The sequence below is a fragment of the Micropterus salmoides genome, unplaced genomic scaffold (assembly GCF_014851395.1).
Source record: "Micropterus salmoides isolate LMB-PRFRI ecotype aquatic unplaced genomic scaffold, ASM1485139v1 Ms_hic_scaffold_2, whole genome shotgun sequence".
NCBI classification, from domain to species: Eukaryota; Metazoa; Chordata; class Actinopteri; order Centrarchiformes; family Centrarchidae; genus Micropterus; species Micropterus salmoides.
This window is the reverse complement of record NW_024041150.1, coordinates 31,607,201-31,627,960: the sequence shown is the minus strand read 5'-3', so window position 1 is coordinate 31,627,960 and position 20,760 is coordinate 31,607,201. Positions and strand designations below refer to the sequence as shown.

The 20,760-nt window shown below is 41.6% G+C and overlaps 1 protein-coding gene and 1 long non-coding RNA gene across 2 annotated transcripts; both read left to right on the top strand.

Moving 5' to 3' along the window:
* Positions 1–16,300, top strand: supt16h (SPT16 homolog, facilitates chromatin remodeling subunit). The gene is made up of 24 exons (XM_038731294.1): positions 1–410; positions 1,572–1,664; positions 1,881–2,051; positions 2,602–2,754; positions 2,881–3,027; positions 4,252–4,403; positions 4,720–4,892; positions 5,046–5,136; positions 5,226–5,299; positions 5,483–5,595; positions 7,095–7,160; positions 7,559–7,657; positions 8,093–8,208; positions 8,949–9,102; positions 9,196–9,323; positions 10,633–10,895; positions 10,979–11,097; positions 12,059–12,297; positions 12,416–12,491; positions 12,618–12,787; positions 12,923–13,052; positions 13,269–13,395; positions 13,557–13,631; positions 15,364–16,300. Exons 1-24 carry the CDS (start codon positions 345–347, stop codon positions 15,477–15,479), a joined length of 3,111 nt encoding a protein of 1,036 aa, XP_038587222.1. The 5' UTR covers positions 1–344; the 3' UTR covers positions 15,480–16,300.
* Positions 16,301–18,761: 2,461 nt separating this feature from the next.
* On the top strand, positions 18,762–20,320 carry LOC119912210. The gene is made up of 2 exons (XR_005446093.1): positions 18,762–20,001; positions 20,093–20,320. It is a non-coding gene; the product is annotated as an uncharacterized LOC119912210 (long non-coding RNA).
* The last annotated feature ends 440 nt before the right edge of the window (positions 20,321–20,760 follow it).

The window sequence follows — 20,760 nt, the reverse complement described above, 5'->3', positions numbered from 1 at the left end:
AGCTGAGGACTTAATTATAACAGATTGGTGCGTGCGTGGTTGTGTGCGTGGCGAAAAGCCAAGTTACATTATATTTTAATAATTTTATCGCGTTTTAACCGAGTGGTCGGTTATTAGGATTATTGTGTGGTGTGTTTTTCTACACGACTGCTCAGTGGGAAAGGCCTCTGTGGTGAAATTATAAGGGCAGCAGCAGCATCTCGTAGTGGTGCGTGGACCTCAGCAGGCGTGGAAAGAAAAGTGCGTTATTGTTAGTTGACACTGATCCTCCTCATCCTCCTCTTCATCTTCCGGCCTGCTGAGAAGCGAAGCCGGGAGCTGGAGTTTGCAGCGGAGGACTCGCCATGGCGGTAAACCTGGACAAGGAAGCATACTACCGCCGGATCAAGAGATTGTACAGCAACTGGAAGGTAAAACTGGGTGATGTCGGAGCGTGTGTGTTGGGAGTCCAGGTGTTTACTGTGGTTTATTTTAAGGGGGAGAAAGTGAGATGCTTGAAAGAGCAAACCGCTAAGTTAGCCGCGTTTTTTTTCTGCCCAGCGAGTTGACTCTGTTGTCGGCGTGAGAGGTGATGTGTCCCGGCCCGCATCCAGCGCCGACAGCCAGGCCCTCCATCTTCTTCACCATCCTTTAAAAGTATTTTCCAATCCGGACGTGTTTGGAGGATCTTTCCCCGGGATCTTGTATCAGACAAACGGACTAGCTGTCTGATGCTAGCAGACTCATCAGCCCATTCACCACGTTAACTAGCCTGCTAGCTAGTAAGTTTGCAAACGAGCTAACTCACTAGCCAAGCAGTGAAACGGGCAGTGAAGCGTCGTGTGCTAATTTGGCGAATTAATAATGTTAAAGGGATGATTAAAACACGATTTTACCACGCGTGTGTGCTTGACATTTGTCTGCCGAGGTGTTGGACGTTACTGTCAGGTTTGCGCGTCTCAGGTTAATGCTTCATGCTAATGTTAGCTGGCTAATTAGCATCAGAATAACGCCAGCATCCCGGTTAACATGTGCAGGATGTCTGCAGGCTCCTGAAAATACTTTTTCTCTGAAGTCCTAAATGTTTTAAATTGCTTTACGTGACCTTGTGGCAACTTTTTAGGTCTTAAAGTCGTTCTCAGAAGTTGTATTTTGATGCTGTTTGGTGCGTTTTCCTTTGCTGTTGCAGCCCAGTCACGCCAATGTGTAAGTTAAGTTAGCCTGCTCCTGTTGAACTAATAAAGCACGCCTCAGGTGCTTTATTACTGGTATTTAGAGACTTTAAGCAGCTTTGTGAGACTTGCCACCCCCTCTATGTACAGCCAGGTGATGCAGCATCAGGTGCTGATGTTGCTCGTGAAGCTCTGAGTGTTACTCACTTTTCTTTCAGTGATGCTAACACAACTAGCTACCTGGCTCCACTCACCAGTTATTCATGTATCACAAGCACTCTTCTTCTATCGGAAGTTCTCTAAAGGATGACTGTAGATGAAGTAGGAGCACCTACGTCTTGTAATTTGCTCTTTCATGCATGGCATAAAACTGTTAATTATTTATTTTTATTTTTTGTTGTCTGTGTATTTGATTTCCAGAAAGGAGAAGATGAGTTTGGCAAAGTCGATGCCATTGTGGTGTCCGTCGGAGTGGATGAGGAGATCGTGTACGCCAAATCCACAGCCATACAGGTAAAGTCATGTCCCAGCCACAGCAGCATGATCTATCACACAGGACACTGTGTTTACCTGCTAAATTCTTTCTTGTGTCATTAACTTGACCATAAAGTAAGTTAGTGCTGAGTTTCACTCTGGCTGAAGATAAATATTCATGTTAAGGGTTATACGAGTAAATAACTCTTTGTGCATCTGTTTTGTAATCCTTTTCTCCCCCACCCCTCCCTCCAGACATGGCTGTTTGGCTACGAGTTGACAGACACCATCATGGTCTTTTGTGACACCAAAATAATCTTCCTTGCCAGCAAGAAGAAGGTGGATTTCCTCAAGCAGGTGGCTGTAACAAAAGGCAACGAGAACGCCAACGGTGTCCCGCCCATCACCCTGCTCACCAGAGAAAAGGTAACCTGTGTAAAGACACCGAGGTAATGGCAGAATACATACTAACTCCTTTCTGTAGTACAATTATCCACACACAATTTAAAGATTTGAGGGTGTGATTTTGTTTTTGATGTCCGAAAGAGGAAGTTTTGTTGTCAGAGTTTGAGAAACAATATAGATAAAGACCAATATGTATATGCTAGCATTTTGATGAATGTTCACCCTCATAAAAGACAGTTGAAATTGGCCACACACAAGTAATGTTTGATTCAGGATGTTAATCTCAGACTCCTGTGTTTGGTTTTTTTTCTTCTCCCCAATCCTCTCAAGTAACTTTAAGTAAAATAATTAGTCTCTTAATTTTAAGTATTTAAGAGAAACTGATTAAAATGAGAAATTGTTTATAAAATATGATGCATGGAGTCTTAGCAAGCAGCATTAACTATTACACTATAATAATGGCGTGTATGGTTTAAATCTGCTACTACCACATCCAGGAGGCCGTTTGAACTTGTTCTCTATGTAGGCCCCTTGTCAGATTAAAAACTAACATTTATTGCTAATGTCTCAGAATGAAAGCAACAAGGCCAACTTTGATAAGATGATCGAGGCAATCAGAGGCAGCAAAGACGGCAAGACGGTGGGTGTCTTCAGCAAGGACAAATTCCCCGGAGAGTACATGAAGAGCTGGAACGACACGATCACCGCTGAGGGACTCGAGAAGGTAAGATGCAATTCAAAATGTCAAATGAAAACTAAGTTTAGAAGACGTACAGGCTGGAATAAAAGAGTAGACGTCTTGTGTCTCTATTTTCAACACCTCCCTTTTTCCGTCGCTTCCTGTCTGCAGGTAGACATCAGCGCTGTGGTTGCGTACACGATGGCAGTGAAGGAAGACGGAGAGCTGGGCCTGATGAAGAAGGCAGCGGCCATCACCAGCGAGGTTTACTCAAAGTTCTTCAAGGAGCGCGTCATGGAGATCGTTGACGCAGATGAGGTGAGGAGGAGGAGGAACAGTGGATTCATGTCAAACTGATGATTTTAATACCAATTTACCGGAATAATGTGGATAGTTTGTCCTGATGGTGTGCTCTGCTTGTGGCGCTAATGTCTCTCTTTCTTCACTTCTGTGTACTTTTCATGACGATGGCGTTTTTGTTGCGCTGAATGTAGCATTTCTGATCACACCCACGTGAAACAACATTACAGCTGCCACAGAAACATTCAGGCTTCTTGTTGCCATTCAGTGTCAGAGATTTGGGGAATTTCTGGCACAAACTCTGTCTCCCACACAAGAACAAGAAACAACACAAGTGTCAACAAACAGCTGCTACAGACCCCTCAATATTACAGTTAATAGGGCCAAATTAAAAGGCGTTCCACACATTAGCATCTAATTTCAATTGTTAATAAATCACTACAAATGCGTAACAATGCAAAAATAACTCATTTAGGCTTAAATGATGTGACAACGGGGTTAGTAGTGGGAGTAACCATCTAGGAAAAATGCATGAAGACTCCTAAGTAGGAATAATGAGAGGTTTTCATTCTGATATTGTGTGACTGCAGCGTTAAAGGGTTGATCTGGTTTACTATAGTGGGATGAACTCTTAATAAACATTCTGATTGAGTTGCATTAAACAGATCAAAAGGATGCCGATTTATTAAACGTATGACTTTGTCAGGTCTGTCTGCAAGTGCTTGTTTTCTGCATGGCGTTTGGATAGATTAGGGCTACGCTATGCTAACAACAGAGCTGGGGGGGGGGGTGTGCAATGGATAAGACCCATCCGTTGTGTCCCTGAGCAAGACACTTAACCCCTAGTTGCTCCAGAGGTGTGCGACCTCTGACATGAATAGCAGTTGTAAGTCGCTTTGGATAAAAAAAAAAAGCATCAGCTAAATGTAAATATGAAGTAGTATCATAGAGCTCTGTGTGTCCAGACAGCCACAATAACAACACTGGAGGCCGACCACACAAAGTGTGCATCATCAAAGTGCATCCACATAAGAGCTTGTTTTGCCACTGACGGGCTCTGATTGTTATAAGTGTCTGACCACATTAGAGAGAGAAACCTTTATTTATTTTTTTAAGACCCTTTTTGTTTAACCAGAAACAGCCGCTGTATCGCTGTCGTCAAAGCCACAAGACTCCCTCGACAAAAATAGTAATATGTAAGGTGCTTGTGTTGATCGTCTCTTCCCCCCCACCCCACAACAGAAAGTGCGTCACAGCAAGCTGGCGGAGTCGGTGGAGAAGGCCATCGAAGAGAAGAAGTACCTTGGCGGTGCAGATCCCTCCACAGTGGAGATGTGTTATCCTCCTATCATCCAGAGTGGAGGGAACTACAGCCTCAAGTTCAGCGTCGTCAGGTAGCTCACGTCACGTTCACTACTGTCTGTCATCTGCTTAGATGCTTAAGGTAGTTCCCATGATGTGTAACTTTTGGGGGGATCCAGTGATTGGTTAATTGAATAATAACCACTTCAGCTAAGATTTTCTGAAAACATGAATCTGGATCGAAAGTTTTGTCATGACCCAAAAAAAAAAAGAGTTGCAGTTAAAGGTAGCGTTGGACATTTTGTGGAACACGAGTTGGATAAGAAGATCGACACCGCCGTCTGCTGAGCTTAAACCCTGGAAATCCTGATGGTGATTTTAACTCTCATTACTCCTTTTCTGTTCCAGTGATAAGAACCACATGCACTTCGGCGCCATCACGTGTGCCATGGGGATCCGCTACAAGTCGTACTGCTCCAACCTGGTGCGCACCCTCATGGTGGACCCCCCTCAGGAGATGCAGGACAACTACAACTTCCTGCTGCAGGTGGAAGAGGAGCTGCTCAAACAGCTCAAACACGGTGGGTTCAGGGGCATGCTGGGAGTGTGGGAGCATTGGGTACTTGTTAAAGCCCCCAAGAGTGATGTTAGTGGTATAATAACTGGAAAAAAGGTTGTGGTGTTGAACATATTTGTGTGTGTTGCTATTTGAGTCTCTTTCTCTCCCTTCACAGGTGTAAAAATCAGCGACGCCTACAACGCTGTTCTGGAGTACGTGAAGAAAGAGAAGTCAGACCTCATACCAAAGCTGACCAAAAACCTGGGGTGAATGCACACACTCCCTTTTTTTCATCCACACATGTACTCCTACACATTTACACACTTGTCTCATTCATTTTTTGTGTTCTTTCCAGCTTTGCGATGGGAATTGAGTTCAGAGAAGGCTCCTTGGTTTTGAACGCTAAAAACCAGTACAAACTGAAAAAAGGTGAGTTCGTGTTTGAGAGTTACGTCAAATTATGCCGTTGATGGAAAAATCTGACGCAAGTTTATGAAACTTAAACCTCTTCAACAGGTTAAAATACGTGAAATCATTTTGAAATGCTTTATTTAAAATGTAGGATGTGTATTTTAGAAAATAAAAAGCAAAGCTTGTGTGTGTCTCCTCTAGGCATGGTGTTGAGTGTCAGTTTGGGTTTTGCTGACCTTGTGAATAAAGAAGGCAAGAAGGACGAGCAGAAAAAGTACGCCTTGTTTATCGGCGACACAATACAGATTAATGAGGTAAGATGCACAAAGCAAAGACACGTCGACGCTACTCCGTTTCAGTTTAAAAATGTAGGATTAAATTGAATACGATCTCCGTCCACAGCCAAGTTTTAGCTGCGTATCAGAGCTGATCTCCGTCTGTACTAAAATGACTGAAACTAGTCTAGTGGCCATTCACGTACACTGGGCATGCGCATGCTGGTGTTAACATGAGGCAGATGGTCTATTCCATAGTTACAGTAGATTTGGCGAAAGAATTCAGGCAAAGAATCAGATGAGATTTTACTTTGCAAGGACCAATAACGAGCTGGGGCTGTTACTGAATGTAACACGGGAGTGTGGCAGTGGAAAACTGACTGGGGACAGTCGCAAAATTAACTGCAACATGCACCGTAGTGGCAGATAAGTATTATTTGCACGGTACAGAATATTTTAATAAAAATACCAAGTCAATAACTCTCAGTTGCATTGTGTTTCTACTTTGCATGACTTATGAGACGGAGAGCCAAACGTGAGCGTCTGTTTCTCTAAAGTCCTCCGTTCTTGCCTGTCTTCACTAAAACGCTCTCCAGAGTTTCAAAACAAAAAACACGGTCGGCAGCCTTTCCAAAACTTCACCGTTTTAATCTGGACAGGAGGTGCAAACGTAGCAAAGTCTGTACTCTGTTTCCATCCATTTAAAGTAATTTCACTAAAGTTCTTGTTTGTGCGACTGACAAGCTCAGATTGTTAGTGTCTGACAACATTATGGAAAGCATCCCTTCAAAGAGTAAGATCCTTTTCTTCAACCAGAAACGGTCACTCCATCAAAGCCACCAGACTCCTTTGACAAAAACAGTAATTTTACGTCTCTGGTCCATTTGTTGTCTATATTTGGTTGGTTTGTTTGTGTTGTAGTTTGTGTTATTTGTCAAACCAACTGGTCGAGGCAGCTGTAGACCAGCAACTCCCGCGTTCTGCGAGGTGAAATTCCTGTTTTAATCAGTGCAGTCTGGTGGCTTTGAACAGAGCGATGTATAGTGACAGTTTCCGGTAAAACAAAAGGGTCTTGATCTTGAAAAAGGTTAATCTCTGTAGGGGATCATTTCCATAATACTGTCAGACACTGATTAGAACAATCTGAGCCCGTCAGGCACTTTAGTGGACGTACAGTGACGGGGCACAATTGCCTGCAAGGATCACACTGCAGCCCTGTTTTGCTGCTGTTGATTGCAGCGCGCTCACTCAATATTGCACCCATTTCAAAAAATGTTGTCCCGATCAGTCACACTGACACACGACATTTAATAAGAGCGTTTCAGGGGTTTTAATTTGTGTACATAAATAACTATTCACGCCTAATCAGAGAATTGTATTTGACATTTTTGCATACTCTCCATCACTTGATAAGATTGGCTCTGTAGAAATATTGTTTATAAAACATTTTTAAATGAAAACCATAAGTGCAACAGTAAAAAATCACAACACCTTGTTATGAAGCACATTTATTCCAACCTGAAATGTTTCTGTAACAGGAAGAGGCCGCCACGATACTCACACCAGTCAAGAAAAAGATTAAAAATGTGGGAATCTTCTTGAAGGTAGGTGTCCTGGCTCATCTCAACGTTCTGTAAGTAGCAGCACAAACTAATGGAAACAAAGCTGCAGCTGAACATTAAACTATTTTGTGTTACTACTGTACTGGACTAATAAAAATATTTAACGGTTTACAACTTCCAGGCGCATGTATAGACTACTTTTCTTTCTTTTTGTATGTTGTGTATTGTTTAACTTGTAGTCTTTATAAAAATGAACGTCCGTTTTGTCTTTAGGCCTCACTGTTTAAATGTTATGGTTTTCCTGCTTGCAGCCAAAAGTGTTAAAGAAGAAGAATTAACTTCTGTTATTTTCACTTTCTGTCTCTCAGCCGTCTTTGCTCTGCGATTTTTAACGTTTACTGAAACTTTTTTTGGGTTGTGTCTCTTTTCCCTCCCCCCAGAATGACGACGAGGAGGATGAGGAAGAAGAAGGAGACGATGCCGAGGAGCTGCTGGGGAAGGGAGCTCGGAGTGCCGCGCTGCTCGCAGACAGAACCAGAGTGAGTGTGCATGGGTGTGTGTGCGCGTGCGGTTAAATATGTGACTGGTGATCAGTGCTTATTTGCCTGAGTGTTAATAACTAAGAGTGTGAAATGTTTTTGTACGCTACCAGCTACTTGGGAAGGTAAGTATTGATTGTTTTTTCTAAAATATCATCAGCTGAACTGGTTCAGTTGTAATAATCCACATACTGGAGGGGAGGGGGGGAACAGAGGGGCGGGTAGTCTTTATTTATCTACTTATTTATTTTAAACATTATTTTTGAGTGAGTTTTTTTGTTGTGGTTTGACCATCCAAAGCCGTGTAACACATGTCCAGATTCTGCATGTATGTTATTTTTTTTTCCCATTCTTTGTTTTAAAATTTAGATATATAAATACATCATGGACTCTGGTGTCTCTGTGTGATCACTCAGTTGTGTCTGTTGAACGCAGAATGAGATGACGGCGGAGGAGAAGAGGCGGGCCCACCAGAAGGAGTTGGCCAATCATTTGAATGAAGAGGCAAAGCGTCGCCTGACGGAGCAAAAAGGAGAGCAGCAGATTCAGAAGTGAGTGTAAATACTGGCGTAACCCTCTGGCTGCTGTGTTTGCCGTCCCCCTGCAACCCCCCCCAAAAGAATTGATTCTGTCCTAAAACAAGCTGTGCCCGCCTTCACCTCCTCACTGCCTCGACGAGCTGTTGTATTCAGATGGAGAGATGCTGCCTCTCCCTGTAATTCCCACGGGACATGATTCACAGACTTAAATGGAGTGCAGAGTTTTTAAACTGACACTGTGGTCTCTGCTTCTAACTATCATTATACTGCTATTTATTTATTTTACTACTTATTTTTAGTGATTCTATTATGTGTATTTTGTAACCTTGTTGTGTCATTCGTGGTTAGCCTGTTATTGTGTATGCAGGTGTAACTTGTACACGTGCGTGTCATAGTTCAGCCTTTTGCTTTCTGTCAACATAACGTTATCAATCAACATTTAGATGATCGATTTGTGAATTGAGACAAATATCCCACCTTTTAACAGTTGAGCATATTTGCCGTACCAACCTTGTCAGTGAACTCTGAAGGCAAAAACTAATAAATTGTTAATTAATCATAATCAAGGTGAAATGTTGTCATTGTGATTCCACCCCTCACTCATAATTGTTTTATTGGACTACCAATATTAATTCATGTTTCTGTAAGTGATGTAGGAGCCACGCACTCACGCATGTAATTAAGTTTCTGTCCGTTAATTGAATCCACTTTCTTTTAATTTTTTTAATTTTTATTTTTTTTTCTCCTCTCAGGGCCAGAAAATCTAACGTGTCCTATAAGAACGTCTCTCAGATGCCCAGAGAAAAGGACATCAGAGAAATGAAGATCTACATCGACAAGAAGTACGAGACTGTCGTCATGCCTGTTTTTGGTATCGCCACGCCGTTCCACATCGCCACCATCAAGGTACGCTGACGTTAACAGCTTTTCTCTTGTTGATGATGGCAGATTTTTCCTGATAGTCTTGGTTTTTGACTCTTCTTACGTTCCCCTGTCCAGAACATCAGCATGTCTGTAGAAGGAGACTACACCTACCTGAGGATCAACTTCTACGTCCCTGGCAGCTCTCTGGGACGACAGGAGGGAAATATCTTCCCCAACCCGGATGCCACGTTTGTTAAAGAAATGTGAGTCCTTAACTATTGATGAAATGAATTTCCAGCCCAGAACGTGATGACTTCTCTTTGTTGTTGTTTTTTTTTCATTGACCAGGCATGCAAACTCCTCACGTTTCAGAGAAATTTGCCGTTTAGAGACCAAAATGGGTCTCCTATGTGATTTGTGCAGATCTAATGATGAGAAAATATTTTAGGGGGGGTACTCTCTAACATGAGCTTTGCAACTGGCTGTTCCAACCAATCGTCACTCTTAATGCCTCAACCCAACAGCCAATCACAGGCAACGTAGGGCGGGTCTTTATCTAGTCCGCTACACTGCGGAGTCTGACAGCTGGACACACTGAACTGCCCAACAAACTGTCCGTCTTTAGAAAGCAAGCCTGATGTAAGACAGAAGTAAGCTAGTTTACAATGTAAACTGTCCTGTCGGATACAGTAACGTAAGTAAAAATGACATGAAATGGTAAAGAACGAATGAAAGTGCTTTGAGTTTATTTGCACTTATTTTTAAGAATAAAGAAGCTACTGATTATAAAATGACCCCAGTCAGTAACTGTAAGAACTTCTTGTCACAGTTTCTATTTGACCAAATCGTCCATTTAGGGAAGACTACAGGAGAAATGGATGTGAAAGCAACACAGAATGACTGAGAGCTGCGCTGCATTAGATTCTGTAATACTTGCAGATTGTCATCTGCCACCTGAATTTTGTTTCCCGTTAACGTTCATAAATAAAAACATTTCCTCCATAACTGGATGTAGTAAAGGCAGAACAGGAAATGTCACCAGAATGCAGGAAATAAAGTGTTTAATTCTTAAAATCTTTTTGGCGAGGGACCCCCAACTCATATTTCACCTTTGATTTCTATTAAATACTGTGTTTATCATCACATCTCGTTCTTGTGACACCAGTATGGTGCATCGCCACGTCTCATGAGCTAAGTGTATCGTCACACCCCTAATCTGAGCCCTTATGTCCCTTGTCCCTAAGCTTAAAACAGACCATGTGCGTTACGCTGCTTGTGTATCCTTCTCTCCTTTTTGACCCCTGACCAGTTTGCATGTCTTTAGTCTCAACAAGTGTTTTTAAGCCTGTAGACCCATTTCAGTGGAATTGGCTCTTAAGCTAAAAAGGGAGCAACTAATCAGTAAATATTTATTATAGTATATTGTTTTGAATGTAATTAAACCAACGACAGCACAGGACTGAGATGCGTTAAATAAAACGGTCTTAACCTTTCTGAAGCCCTTCATCTTAAAGCGTTTTTTCTCTCACTCACAATTGTACCGGCTAAACGTCCTTTCACCTTTCTGCTCAGCACGTACCGAGCGTCAAACCTGAAAGCTCCCGGCGACACGTCCGTGCCCTCCACCAACCTGCAGAACGCCTTCCGCATCATCAAGGAGGTACAGAAGCGCTACAAGACGCGAGAGGCCGAAGAGAAGGAGAAGGAGGGCATCGTCAAGCAAGACTCGCTGGTCATCAACCTCAACCGGAGCAACCCCAAGCTCAAAGACCTCTACATCAGACCAAACATCGCACAGAAGAGAATGCAGGGCTCAGTGGAGGCGCATACTAACGGTGAGAAAACGCATAATTGGTTGTTCAGATAAATGTGAGTCTAAATATAATATTTATGATAAACTCCTTCTCTTCTACTGCAGGTTTCCGTTTCACGTCAGTCCGCGGAGACAAAGTGGACATCCTTTACAACAACATCAAACACGCCATCTTCCAGCCGTGTGACGGGGAGATGATCATCGTACTGCACTTCCACCTCAAGGTACCTTTTTGGGAAGTGCACCTCTTTGCTTTTTGATTAGATGAGAAGACTGACGGCACTCTAATGTGTGTGCGCTCAAAATGAAGCTGCAGCTGGTTAGCCTAGCTTAGCGTAAATAGCAAGCCTGGCGCTGTCCACTAATTAAGACATTAAAACCAAATGTGCTTTCATGGGGGTTATGTGCTGGACTCTCTCTCATCTTAATGCTAAGCTAACATTGTAGCTTCATTTTAAGGTATGATTTACTGTTTTCATGATGTAATACTCGGCAAGAAAGTGAGTGAGCGTATTTTCCAAGATGTTGAACTGTTTCCTTTAGATTAAAAGACCACATCTACCCTTTTGAAACAGCAGCTATGTATACATCAAGAAGTAATTCTCAAAATTACATAATTAATTTATCCCTGGAAATTATTACAGGGTATCTGCGGGTCTTTCTGCTTTAAAAAAAAAAAGCCATTACAATGTATTACAGTATTAACCTAGTAATATCGGATGTTTTGTATCTGGTTGTGGGTGGTCACCATCAGATTTGTAGTAAACGCTGCTGCTGCTTGCTGGGAAGCTCATTGTGTCATAATAATGTGATTTTAGCAAAGACTCCCTCATTGTTCATTAGTTAATCCATCCTTCCATTTATGCTACTTATCCAGATCATATTAATTTAATTACTGTAGTTATATCGTTATGAATTAGTTACTGGGACTGCTGGGAAACACTGAAAACAATGTGAACATTTCTGGATCCATAGTACTTTTCGTGCTTTGGCCAGTATGTACAATATTGAATTCTATGTGTTATTAAAAGATCTTAAAGTCTTTAAATTGCTGCACCCTGCAGAAACACTGTTAGGACAAATGTATCCATGTTCGTTTAAAATGGCCTTGAAAGTAGCAGCCAGAACACGGGAACTTCAGGATTGTTGATTGTTTCTGTTTCTCCATCAAACGTGTCCTACCAGAACGCCATCATGTTCGGTAAGAGGCGCCACACGGACGTCCAGTTCTACACGGAGGTCGGCGAGATCACCACAGACCTGGGCAAACACCAACACATGCACGACCGAGACGACCTGTACGCCGAGCAGATGGAGCGGGAGATGAGGCACAAGCTCAAGTCGGCCTTCAAGAACTTCATCGAGAAGGTGGAGACGCTCACTAGAGAAGAGCTGGAGTTCGAGGTGCCCTTCAGGGACCTGGGGTGAGTACATCGGGGCACGCTTTGAGAGACAGACGTGAATGTAAGAAGGGCAAATTGATTTGGAGAGTGTGGAAGCTCTGTGAGGAGATGGACTGAGATGTTTTAACTGTGTTTGTAGATTCCAGGGCGCCCCCTACAGGAGCACCTGCCTGCTACAACCCACGTCCAGTTCCCTTGTCAATGTCACTGAATGGGTGAGTGAGCACACTGAGCCGCAAAATGTGTCACAAGGTTTAACTTCTGGTGTATAGATGTATACAGTCCAGCTGTGGCAACTGCCGGATGGATTTAAAAAAAAAAACAACTTTGTCTGCACGTAGCCACCGTTTGTGGTGACTCTGGACGAGGTGGAGCTGGTCCACTTTGAGCGTGTGCAGTTCCACCTGAAGAACTTCGACGTGGTCATCGTCTACAAGGACTACAACAAGAAGGTCACCATGATCAACGCCGTGCCCGTCAACTCCCTCGACCCCATCAAGGAGTGGCTCAAGTAAGGGATCAGAGCTCATTTTGATGTGGTTTTTCATTCTTCAATGAAAAGTCTTAAATCTGATGCTTCTTTACAAACACAGCCGGCGTTTCCCCCGTGGTTGCTCAGCTCTGTGTGTTTTTTAAACTTTCTCAGCTCGTGCGACATCAAGTACACAGAGGGAGTCCAGTCTCTGAACTGGACCAAGATCATGAAGACGATCGTGGACGACCCTGAAGGCTTCTTCGAGCAGGGAGGCTGGTCATTCTTGGACCCAGAGAGCGAGGTACGTTCAGCACAGTGGACCAAAAAATCGGCAGGTTTCTGGTGTGGAAACAAATGGCACAAATATTCTGGTAATTATTGATTTTTTTTATGCAGAAAGTAATGGTGCGTATCAGTTTTTCCCTTCAATGCTTAAAACTAAAGAAACTTATTCAGTCATAACTTAAAAAGATTGATTTGTGATTTTCAATCCTGCTGCGTTTTGTTTTTGTCTCAGGGAAGTGGCGCGGAGGAAGATTCGGAGTCGGAAATGGAGGATGAAACGTTTAACCCGTCTGCAGATGAAGAAGAGGAGGAGGAGGAAGACAGTGATGAAGACTACGACTCGGAGACAGAGGACTCTGGTACGATTTAACAGAGATTTGTTGTGAGACGTGTGATGTCCAGATGACGGAAGTAATAATTCTTAGATTTTCTGCTGAAACTGTTTGCTCATCGTCTGTTCATAGTCGCAGGATTTGATTCACGTCCTCACTCAGTTCTTAATGTCTGTCGTGTTTTATAGATTACAGCGCGTCAGTTGGCAGCGAGGAGGAGAGCGGTAAAGACTGGGACGAGCTGGAGGAAGAAGCCAGGAAAGGTTTGTATTTGGAGTCTTAAACACTATTCACACAGGACTGAAGTTACCTGCAGACAGGAAAGCAGAGTTTTATCTTTTGTCAGCTATGTCTGGAAGTTGTAATGTTTAAATACCACTGCAACTTGAACCTGCAGTGAGTGATTACATTACATACGTGCTTATGATGTAAAGGCTCTGCTATACAGAGTTGCTGTTGTCGCTAAGGTTTCTCCCCCCTTCAGCTCTGGCAAACCAATCACCGCTGGTTGGCATAAAACGCAACACTACCGGTTCACCAGAGCAGGAACGTCACCCCAGACACATCGATTTTAAAACCTGCTTAATACTGCGAATACAGAGAGATTAACCTGGCGGTGATTTGCTTCATCAGCATTGTGTGAATTTTAAATGTAACTGAAGTTTAAGTCCCACTCTAGCTTTAACTTTGCGTGTTGTAGTTAACATCAACATGACCTAAAATAATAAGAATACCATGCGAAGGAAATTCTAATTTCAGACATAATCGTGAGTTCTGTGATCTTCCGAAATATAAATAATTATATTTAATGCCCTTAATGACATTTTATTTCAGGCATTCCCTATCTGCAGTGCTTATAGCTGTTATGAATGGCCAGAGGCGAGCACGGCAAAAAGATACTGGTGCGCACATCAGACAACCTTTCCTCTGAGGCATTCCCAGTGTTGCACCTAAACTAGTGGCGGGAATCTCTCTGCACCTCACGGTTCGATTACGTGACTATAAAACGATTATTCATGCGTCTATATTTTTGTGTGTGTGAGATTTCTGGGTAATTAAGAATTTTTAATTTGCACATTAAAAAGCCAAAAGATACGTCTCCTCAATCGCTTAAAAGGACTTGAATCCCTAATTTTACTTCACTAGCCTCGGCTCCTCCTGGTCCCCACTGTTCTTTAACAATCAAGTTTTCAAGCCCCCCCTGAAAACTGAAATATAATTTAACTATCCGATGTACCGGACAGAGCCGTCCACTAGTTTAGCTAGTTCTCAACCCTGGACGAGTAGTTAGTAACAATGTCTCTGGTAGTAATGACATGAAATTAATTAATATCTAAGAATCAATTTCCCGCCCACATCGCAGATCGCTGAGTTAAGTGGCCGTGAATGTTTGTTTTGGAAAGGTGCTTTTCATACCCCTGACTAAGGAGGGCGTTCACTCAATGCTGTATTTCAGATTCAAGTGCATCCCAGTTTAGTTTGGCCAGTAAGTTGTCAATAAGCTTGTTTTAGGACCCTCTTCTGATTGTTACTCTAAATACTGTCTAAAGTTTAATCGGGCTTATTTGTTCCATCCTATCAGTAGAGCTGGATTGTATCGTGTAAAGTGTTGCGAGTGACGGGATGTGTTTTTAACAAAGTGTGTCCCAATCGGCTGTGATGAACCTTCACATGCTTGCTGCCTCAACGGTCACTTATATTTGCAGAGAACAATGTTGGCCATTTGTTAAATAAGCGAAGCAGAAACATCAGACAATATTATGTTTAACAAAACTTATTACTGATTCAGAAATCACATTTTCATGGGTTGGTCTAACACTTACTGTCTGGTGCAAATGCGCCCTGCGCTTCTACAATAGTGGTCAAATGAAAGACGGGTGACCAAATTGTCATGCTTGGTTTTTCTCTTACAGTACAGACAGGTAGATCTCGTTACACCTGTGAACTGTGAATTTTGTTGTCTTTAAAAATGCTCATTTCTTTGTTGCCCTCCAGCTGACAGAGAGAGCCACTACGAGGACGAGGACACCGCCGCTGCCTCTGCCACCAAGAAGAGAAAGGTCCGGCCATCAGCCCCGCCGCCCAGCAGCAAGAAGAAGCGACGATCCTAAATGTGTCTGTCTCTCTCTCTTCTCACACACACACACACACACACACACACACACACACACACACACACACACACACACACTGCCAAACCTAGTTGTCCCTCGACCCTTCCTTCTACCCCAACTGGCTCTTTTGTCTCATACACTTCACACACAACACACAGGCCCAGACGCACACAACGTGTATATAGACGTAGAAGCCCCTTATTTTCGTGTTGGTCGGTGAAGTGTCATGTTGAAATGGTAAGAAAGAACCAGCAGGACGGGGACACACACATACAAACACACACTTCATTCATTAGCTTTTCCCCCCTCTTCATTCCTTCCTCATTCTCCACCTCCCATCTCCATCCATCAGGGTTTTCGTGTGTGTGTGCGTGCACGCGTGTGTTTAAATGGGTTTTTATTGCAAGCATTGTTTATTTTCTGTTTGAGGAAAAAAGACACGTTTCTTAACTAATGGATAATAAAGAAAAGACTTGACATATCCTCCGCCAAGTGTTTTATATAAAAACTGAAGCTTTTGATTTCCCCAGATCGCCTCTCCTCCCCACTTCTTTGTCTACGTTTCACTTTCCCTTTGTTTGTTGAATTGTCATAACGAGATGGAACATTTCTTCTTTTGAGAGGGGGGTATACATTTTCTGATTGTCTTTTTTTTAAATGGGGTTTGTAAATGCACACACACATACACACCATCTCCCTCGCACTTGTCCTTCTCTTTGCTCCCTTTTTTGTTCATTCTGAGTAGATATGTTGTTGTACTGTTTAATTCTGGAAAAACCTGTTTTTTTTTTTTTGTAATAAAACTAAAAGGAACTGTAGTTTTGTTTTGAATGGTCTTGTTTTCTTTCTAAAAGCTGGAACACGCTTCTGTGTCTGCACTTGCGGAGAGTTCACGCCATTTATGTTCTTGTTCTTCCTGAGAGTTTAAGAGGTGCGATTACTTTGTTCAACTCTCCTCTGCTGTTTCTCTTGACACTGACGGTTTGAATGCAGACATTTTGTCAGCCTGGATTTTAATCGGCGTGTCTTCTGCGTGCCTCATACTTGCATTTTAATGAAACTTTGTGGCATGCATGTAATTGCTAGTCAGTATATTTAAGGACATGATCACTAATTGTTGAAACCTTAATACCTAGTTTGTTAGACAGAAAATTTATCTGCAACTATTTTTATAATCAAATCATTAAGTCGTTTTTTTCCATTTGCTGCTTTTTTGTTTTTTTTAATTGTAAATTGAATATTGTGGGTTTGGGATTGTTTTTCATACAAGACATTTTTTAAGATGTCAGCCTTTTAGACTCTTCAGAAATTATAAACAATTTTTTGGCACAAACAATTTCTAGCTCCTAATCTCAGTTCAATTGATAAAGAAACTAAATGTTCATTTAACACTTTAAAGAGTATTTAAAAATATTTTTTTCAAACCTTATTTTTACAGGAGAATCTCAAATATTGTCATTAAAGAATTGTTACTAGGATATCCTGCAGAAAACTAAACTTTGGCAATCCCCTCTGGTTTAAAAACTATCATTGTATGTTACGGTGTGTAATCGTTTTTCTGATACATCGGTTATAAACTAAAATTTGAGAATTGTTGTGCTCTAGTGTTTCCATTGTCAGTTTTTAAACTGTACTAATTATCCTCAGTTTAACATTTAGGCAGGCAATAATGCGCACTGACGTGATCATTTCAAGTCCTTAATTTTTTTTCATTTTTGGACACACTGGAGAGTAAAACTCTTCAGCAAAAAATACCTTTCTCACATTGTATCCTGCTTGTGCACAACAACTTGACAACCGTAGGGTAGCACAACTTCACAAAGAAGCAGCTGTAGGTACGTAAATATCGTTGGGGTTTAAATGCAATAATATATTTTTTTCCCTTTATGCTTGAATTATCAGTATCATTTAAAAGCATTCCTAGAATCTTACTCTTTTTATATAAATATGAAGTTTTTAATAGACTTTATTACAGCACCAAATCAAAAAAGTAGAAGATTTGCTATTTGCCCGAATCAGCAGTGGTGGAGAAGTACTCATATCCTTTACTTAAGTAGAAATACCATGGTCATTTAAAAATCCTGAATTCAAGAGAAGTATTATTGTCAAATTTAAAGTATCAAATATAAAACTACTACGCAGAATGGCTCTTTTCACAGCATTTTAGAATATTGTTTTTATAACTAACCAATACATATAAGAACAATTCAATGTTGTAGTTTATCAATGTGGAGCCAATTTTAAACAATTTGTGTACTAATGGGTAGATTTTTAGAATAAAACTGCATCATATATAAGCACACGTTTTTATGTAAAATGTACTCTTAACAAAGTATTTAATGGAGTACAAGTACAACTGTTTTCCTCAGAATTGTGGTGGAGTAGAAGTATGGAAAGCAAAGTACATGCAACTCAAAATTGTAAGTACAGTACTTGATTAAATGTACTTAACATTCACTGCTGGCCAGTTTTTCTGTGACATGTTAAAGAAAAACTGGGATTTTTGGACATTTAAACAAACCTTGATATATCAAAATCCTTAATTTTGGTAAAAGCAACGCTTAAAGTAAAAATTCTCCATTACAAAAGTACTTGTAATGCAAAAAACATACAGAAAATAAACTGAGTAGCATTGTGCTATTTTAAGTCAGGTTTTCTGTGTAACATGATCTGCAAAGTAAATACCAGTATGTCAAATATGTAAAAAGTACAATAAGTCCTTTTGAAATATAGTGAAGGGGAAGCATAAAGTAATATTCTTGAGTAAAGTACATGTACCTCAACACACTGGTAAGCTTGTCCCTACTTTTGGTTCTCTTTTGGAAATATTTTTAGGTTTCATGATGGCGCCCTGTAGTTTTGAATTAATTAGACAGCAGCAAAAAGGTCACTAAATGGGATTTCCGTTTCTTTTAACCATTTTGCAAAACCCTGAACCTTATCTTGGGACCTCTTCCTGGCTCTTGACCCCCAGGTTTGGAACCACAAGACAGTGATCTGCTGATAAATAAGAGAGTCCTCCATCCAAAGGAGGTGTTCTCTCCCCAATGCCTGCCTCACCAGTACCACTTCATCAGCACCACCCTGCCATTGTTAAAGCCCCAGATGTACTGCAGAGAGCAGTACACTGACCTGGCAACTGTCTTCAACATAGAGGACATGATCTGACACAGCTCAGGACTGTGAAGGTCAAATTCACTTTGTTCAGTACTTCATGACTAATGAAATTCCCATAGCGTCAGCTATTCATTTGTGTTTTGTGCTATGTGCCACACACACACACACACACGCACGATAACACACACTAAACTGAGATTGTCAACAACTTTATCCCTGCTGAACATTAACATGGCAGCATTGTTGAAACCCAATTCCAGACTCCACAGTAGCACTTCAGAAACATTTGTGGGATGTCACACCTCACAGTTAAAAACTATGTGTGTGTTTCTAACATTTATCAGAATGTGTGATACTTTACTTAGATAATATTATTGATGAAAAGTGGTTCTGCACTTTAACAAGAGATTAACCAGTTTGTTTGGTTTGGTTAGCCAGTTTGTACATAACACAACTCTTCTTCTAGTTTTGTCTAGACTTGTAAACATTAAATATACTGTCTGAGAGGGAAAACCAGAGATGAGCAAGATTAGTAAGCATGGACTGGGTTTTTCCCCCAAAATCTCTTCATCTGCCTACGCCCTTCTAATAAGAAAACAAAAAATACAAACAGACTTTTATTCTCTGCACACAGCGTTACCTGCACTTTGAAAAACTGTGACTGGGCTTCAGAAAATAATAATATTGACAGTATACACACTTAAAATATTAGGGGATCTAATAACCAGAACCTGCGTTTCCTACACAACAAAACAAAATGACAAAATAGGTTGTTTGTCGTGTCACCTTTGAACATCCATATGTGTTAGAAAAATGATTCAAATGTTTAGTTAACAATCAACTGTAGTTAGTTAAGTTGGGGAAAGATCAGAGTAAGAGTTTGGAAGAAACTACTTGGTTAAGGTGTTTACTTTGTTCTGTATCTGTATATTATTTATTAAGCTTTGACACCATGAACCTTGTATTTAAACATAAATGTGAACATGCTGTTAGCAAACTAGGAAATTTGTTAAATTTACAAAGATAATACAAATAATGAAACATTGCAGAATTCACAGTAACAATGTGAACAGTTACTGAGCCATTTAGACGTCTAGTACTTTGGATCAAACAAATATACTGAACTGTTGCGGTGGCAGCCCGGCTGACGGTGAGTGCCCTGTGCTCTTTTATTTCTTTTTTACTTCGTCTCGCATTTCTGTTTTCTCCCCCGTGTCTCCTCGCCTCTCCCTCTGTGTGTGCGCTCTCTCCCTCTCCGCCCTGGAGCCCGGCTGATGACCCGCACCTGTGTCTCGTCAACCTCCACCTCCGCCCGCCGCACCTGCCTGCCATCAGCCTCATCTTCAACAGTATTTCTACCCCGGTTCTCCATCTTCGCTTGATCGTCGTCGCTCCAGTCCTGGTGCCACTTCTACGTTCCAAGCTCTCAGATACCTCGTCCCCTAACCTGTTGTCTCCCGAGACTAACCCTGTCTTTTCTTTCTCCCCGCCAGGTCCACTCACCTCCGCCATCCAGTCAGTCAGCCGGGCTCGCCTACCTGCCTTCTCCCCCGCCTCGGCCTCCAGCCTCCTCTCAGTCGCCTCGCTCGAGCCTTGCCAGCCCCGCCTGCTCCTCGGCCTTCCGTGCCCACGTCTGCCGGCGTCCAGTTTACCTCATCTCACCTCCCGACTCCCCTCTTCCCTTTTTTCCCCCTCAATAAACCTCTTTTGTAAACTGACAAGCGTTGCGTTTGGGTCCGTTCTGTTCGCAACCACAACCCTGAACACCCGAAGCCAAACACCCGTTCATTGTCAAATAAATGGACTTTAACTGGAAAACTGTTCATCTCGAAACAAAAGATAAATAAACTTTAAATGAGTCAATTGTTTACATTGTTTTTGAGTATGAATACAAGAAATTAAAACAAATTGAATAAATGTAATACAACATTTGATAATGCAAAAATCTGTATATTCAGAGCAGAAAACATGATTTAAATTTATTCTGCTTGTTAGTGGATGTTTTGGAACGAGACCTTTCTTTCTGTTTGTTGGACAGTCAACAGGGAAGTGTGCTTTTGTTTCCGTTACATATGTAAATTATTTTCTGGCCATCAGTAGATCCTGTCCTGACTATGAAAGACAGCTTAGTGTTTTTACAATATTCAAATGCTGACATTAG

What these genes read in the sequence shown, in the direction of transcription:
- supt16h (XM_038731294.1), top strand. Translation starts at nt 345, where the DNA reads ATGGCGGTAAACCTGGACAAGGAAGCATACTACCGCCGGATCAAGAGA. An exon ending in ACACAATACAGATTAATGAG is followed by an intron (nt 5,596 to 7,094) that starts GTAAGATGCACA and finishes TTTCTGTAACAG; the next exon opens with GAAGAGGCCGCCACGATACT. An exon ending in TACTGCACTTCCACCTCAAG is followed by an intron (nt 11,098 to 12,058) that starts GTACCTTTTTGG and finishes GTGTCCTACCAG; the next exon opens with AACGCCATCATGTTCGGTAA.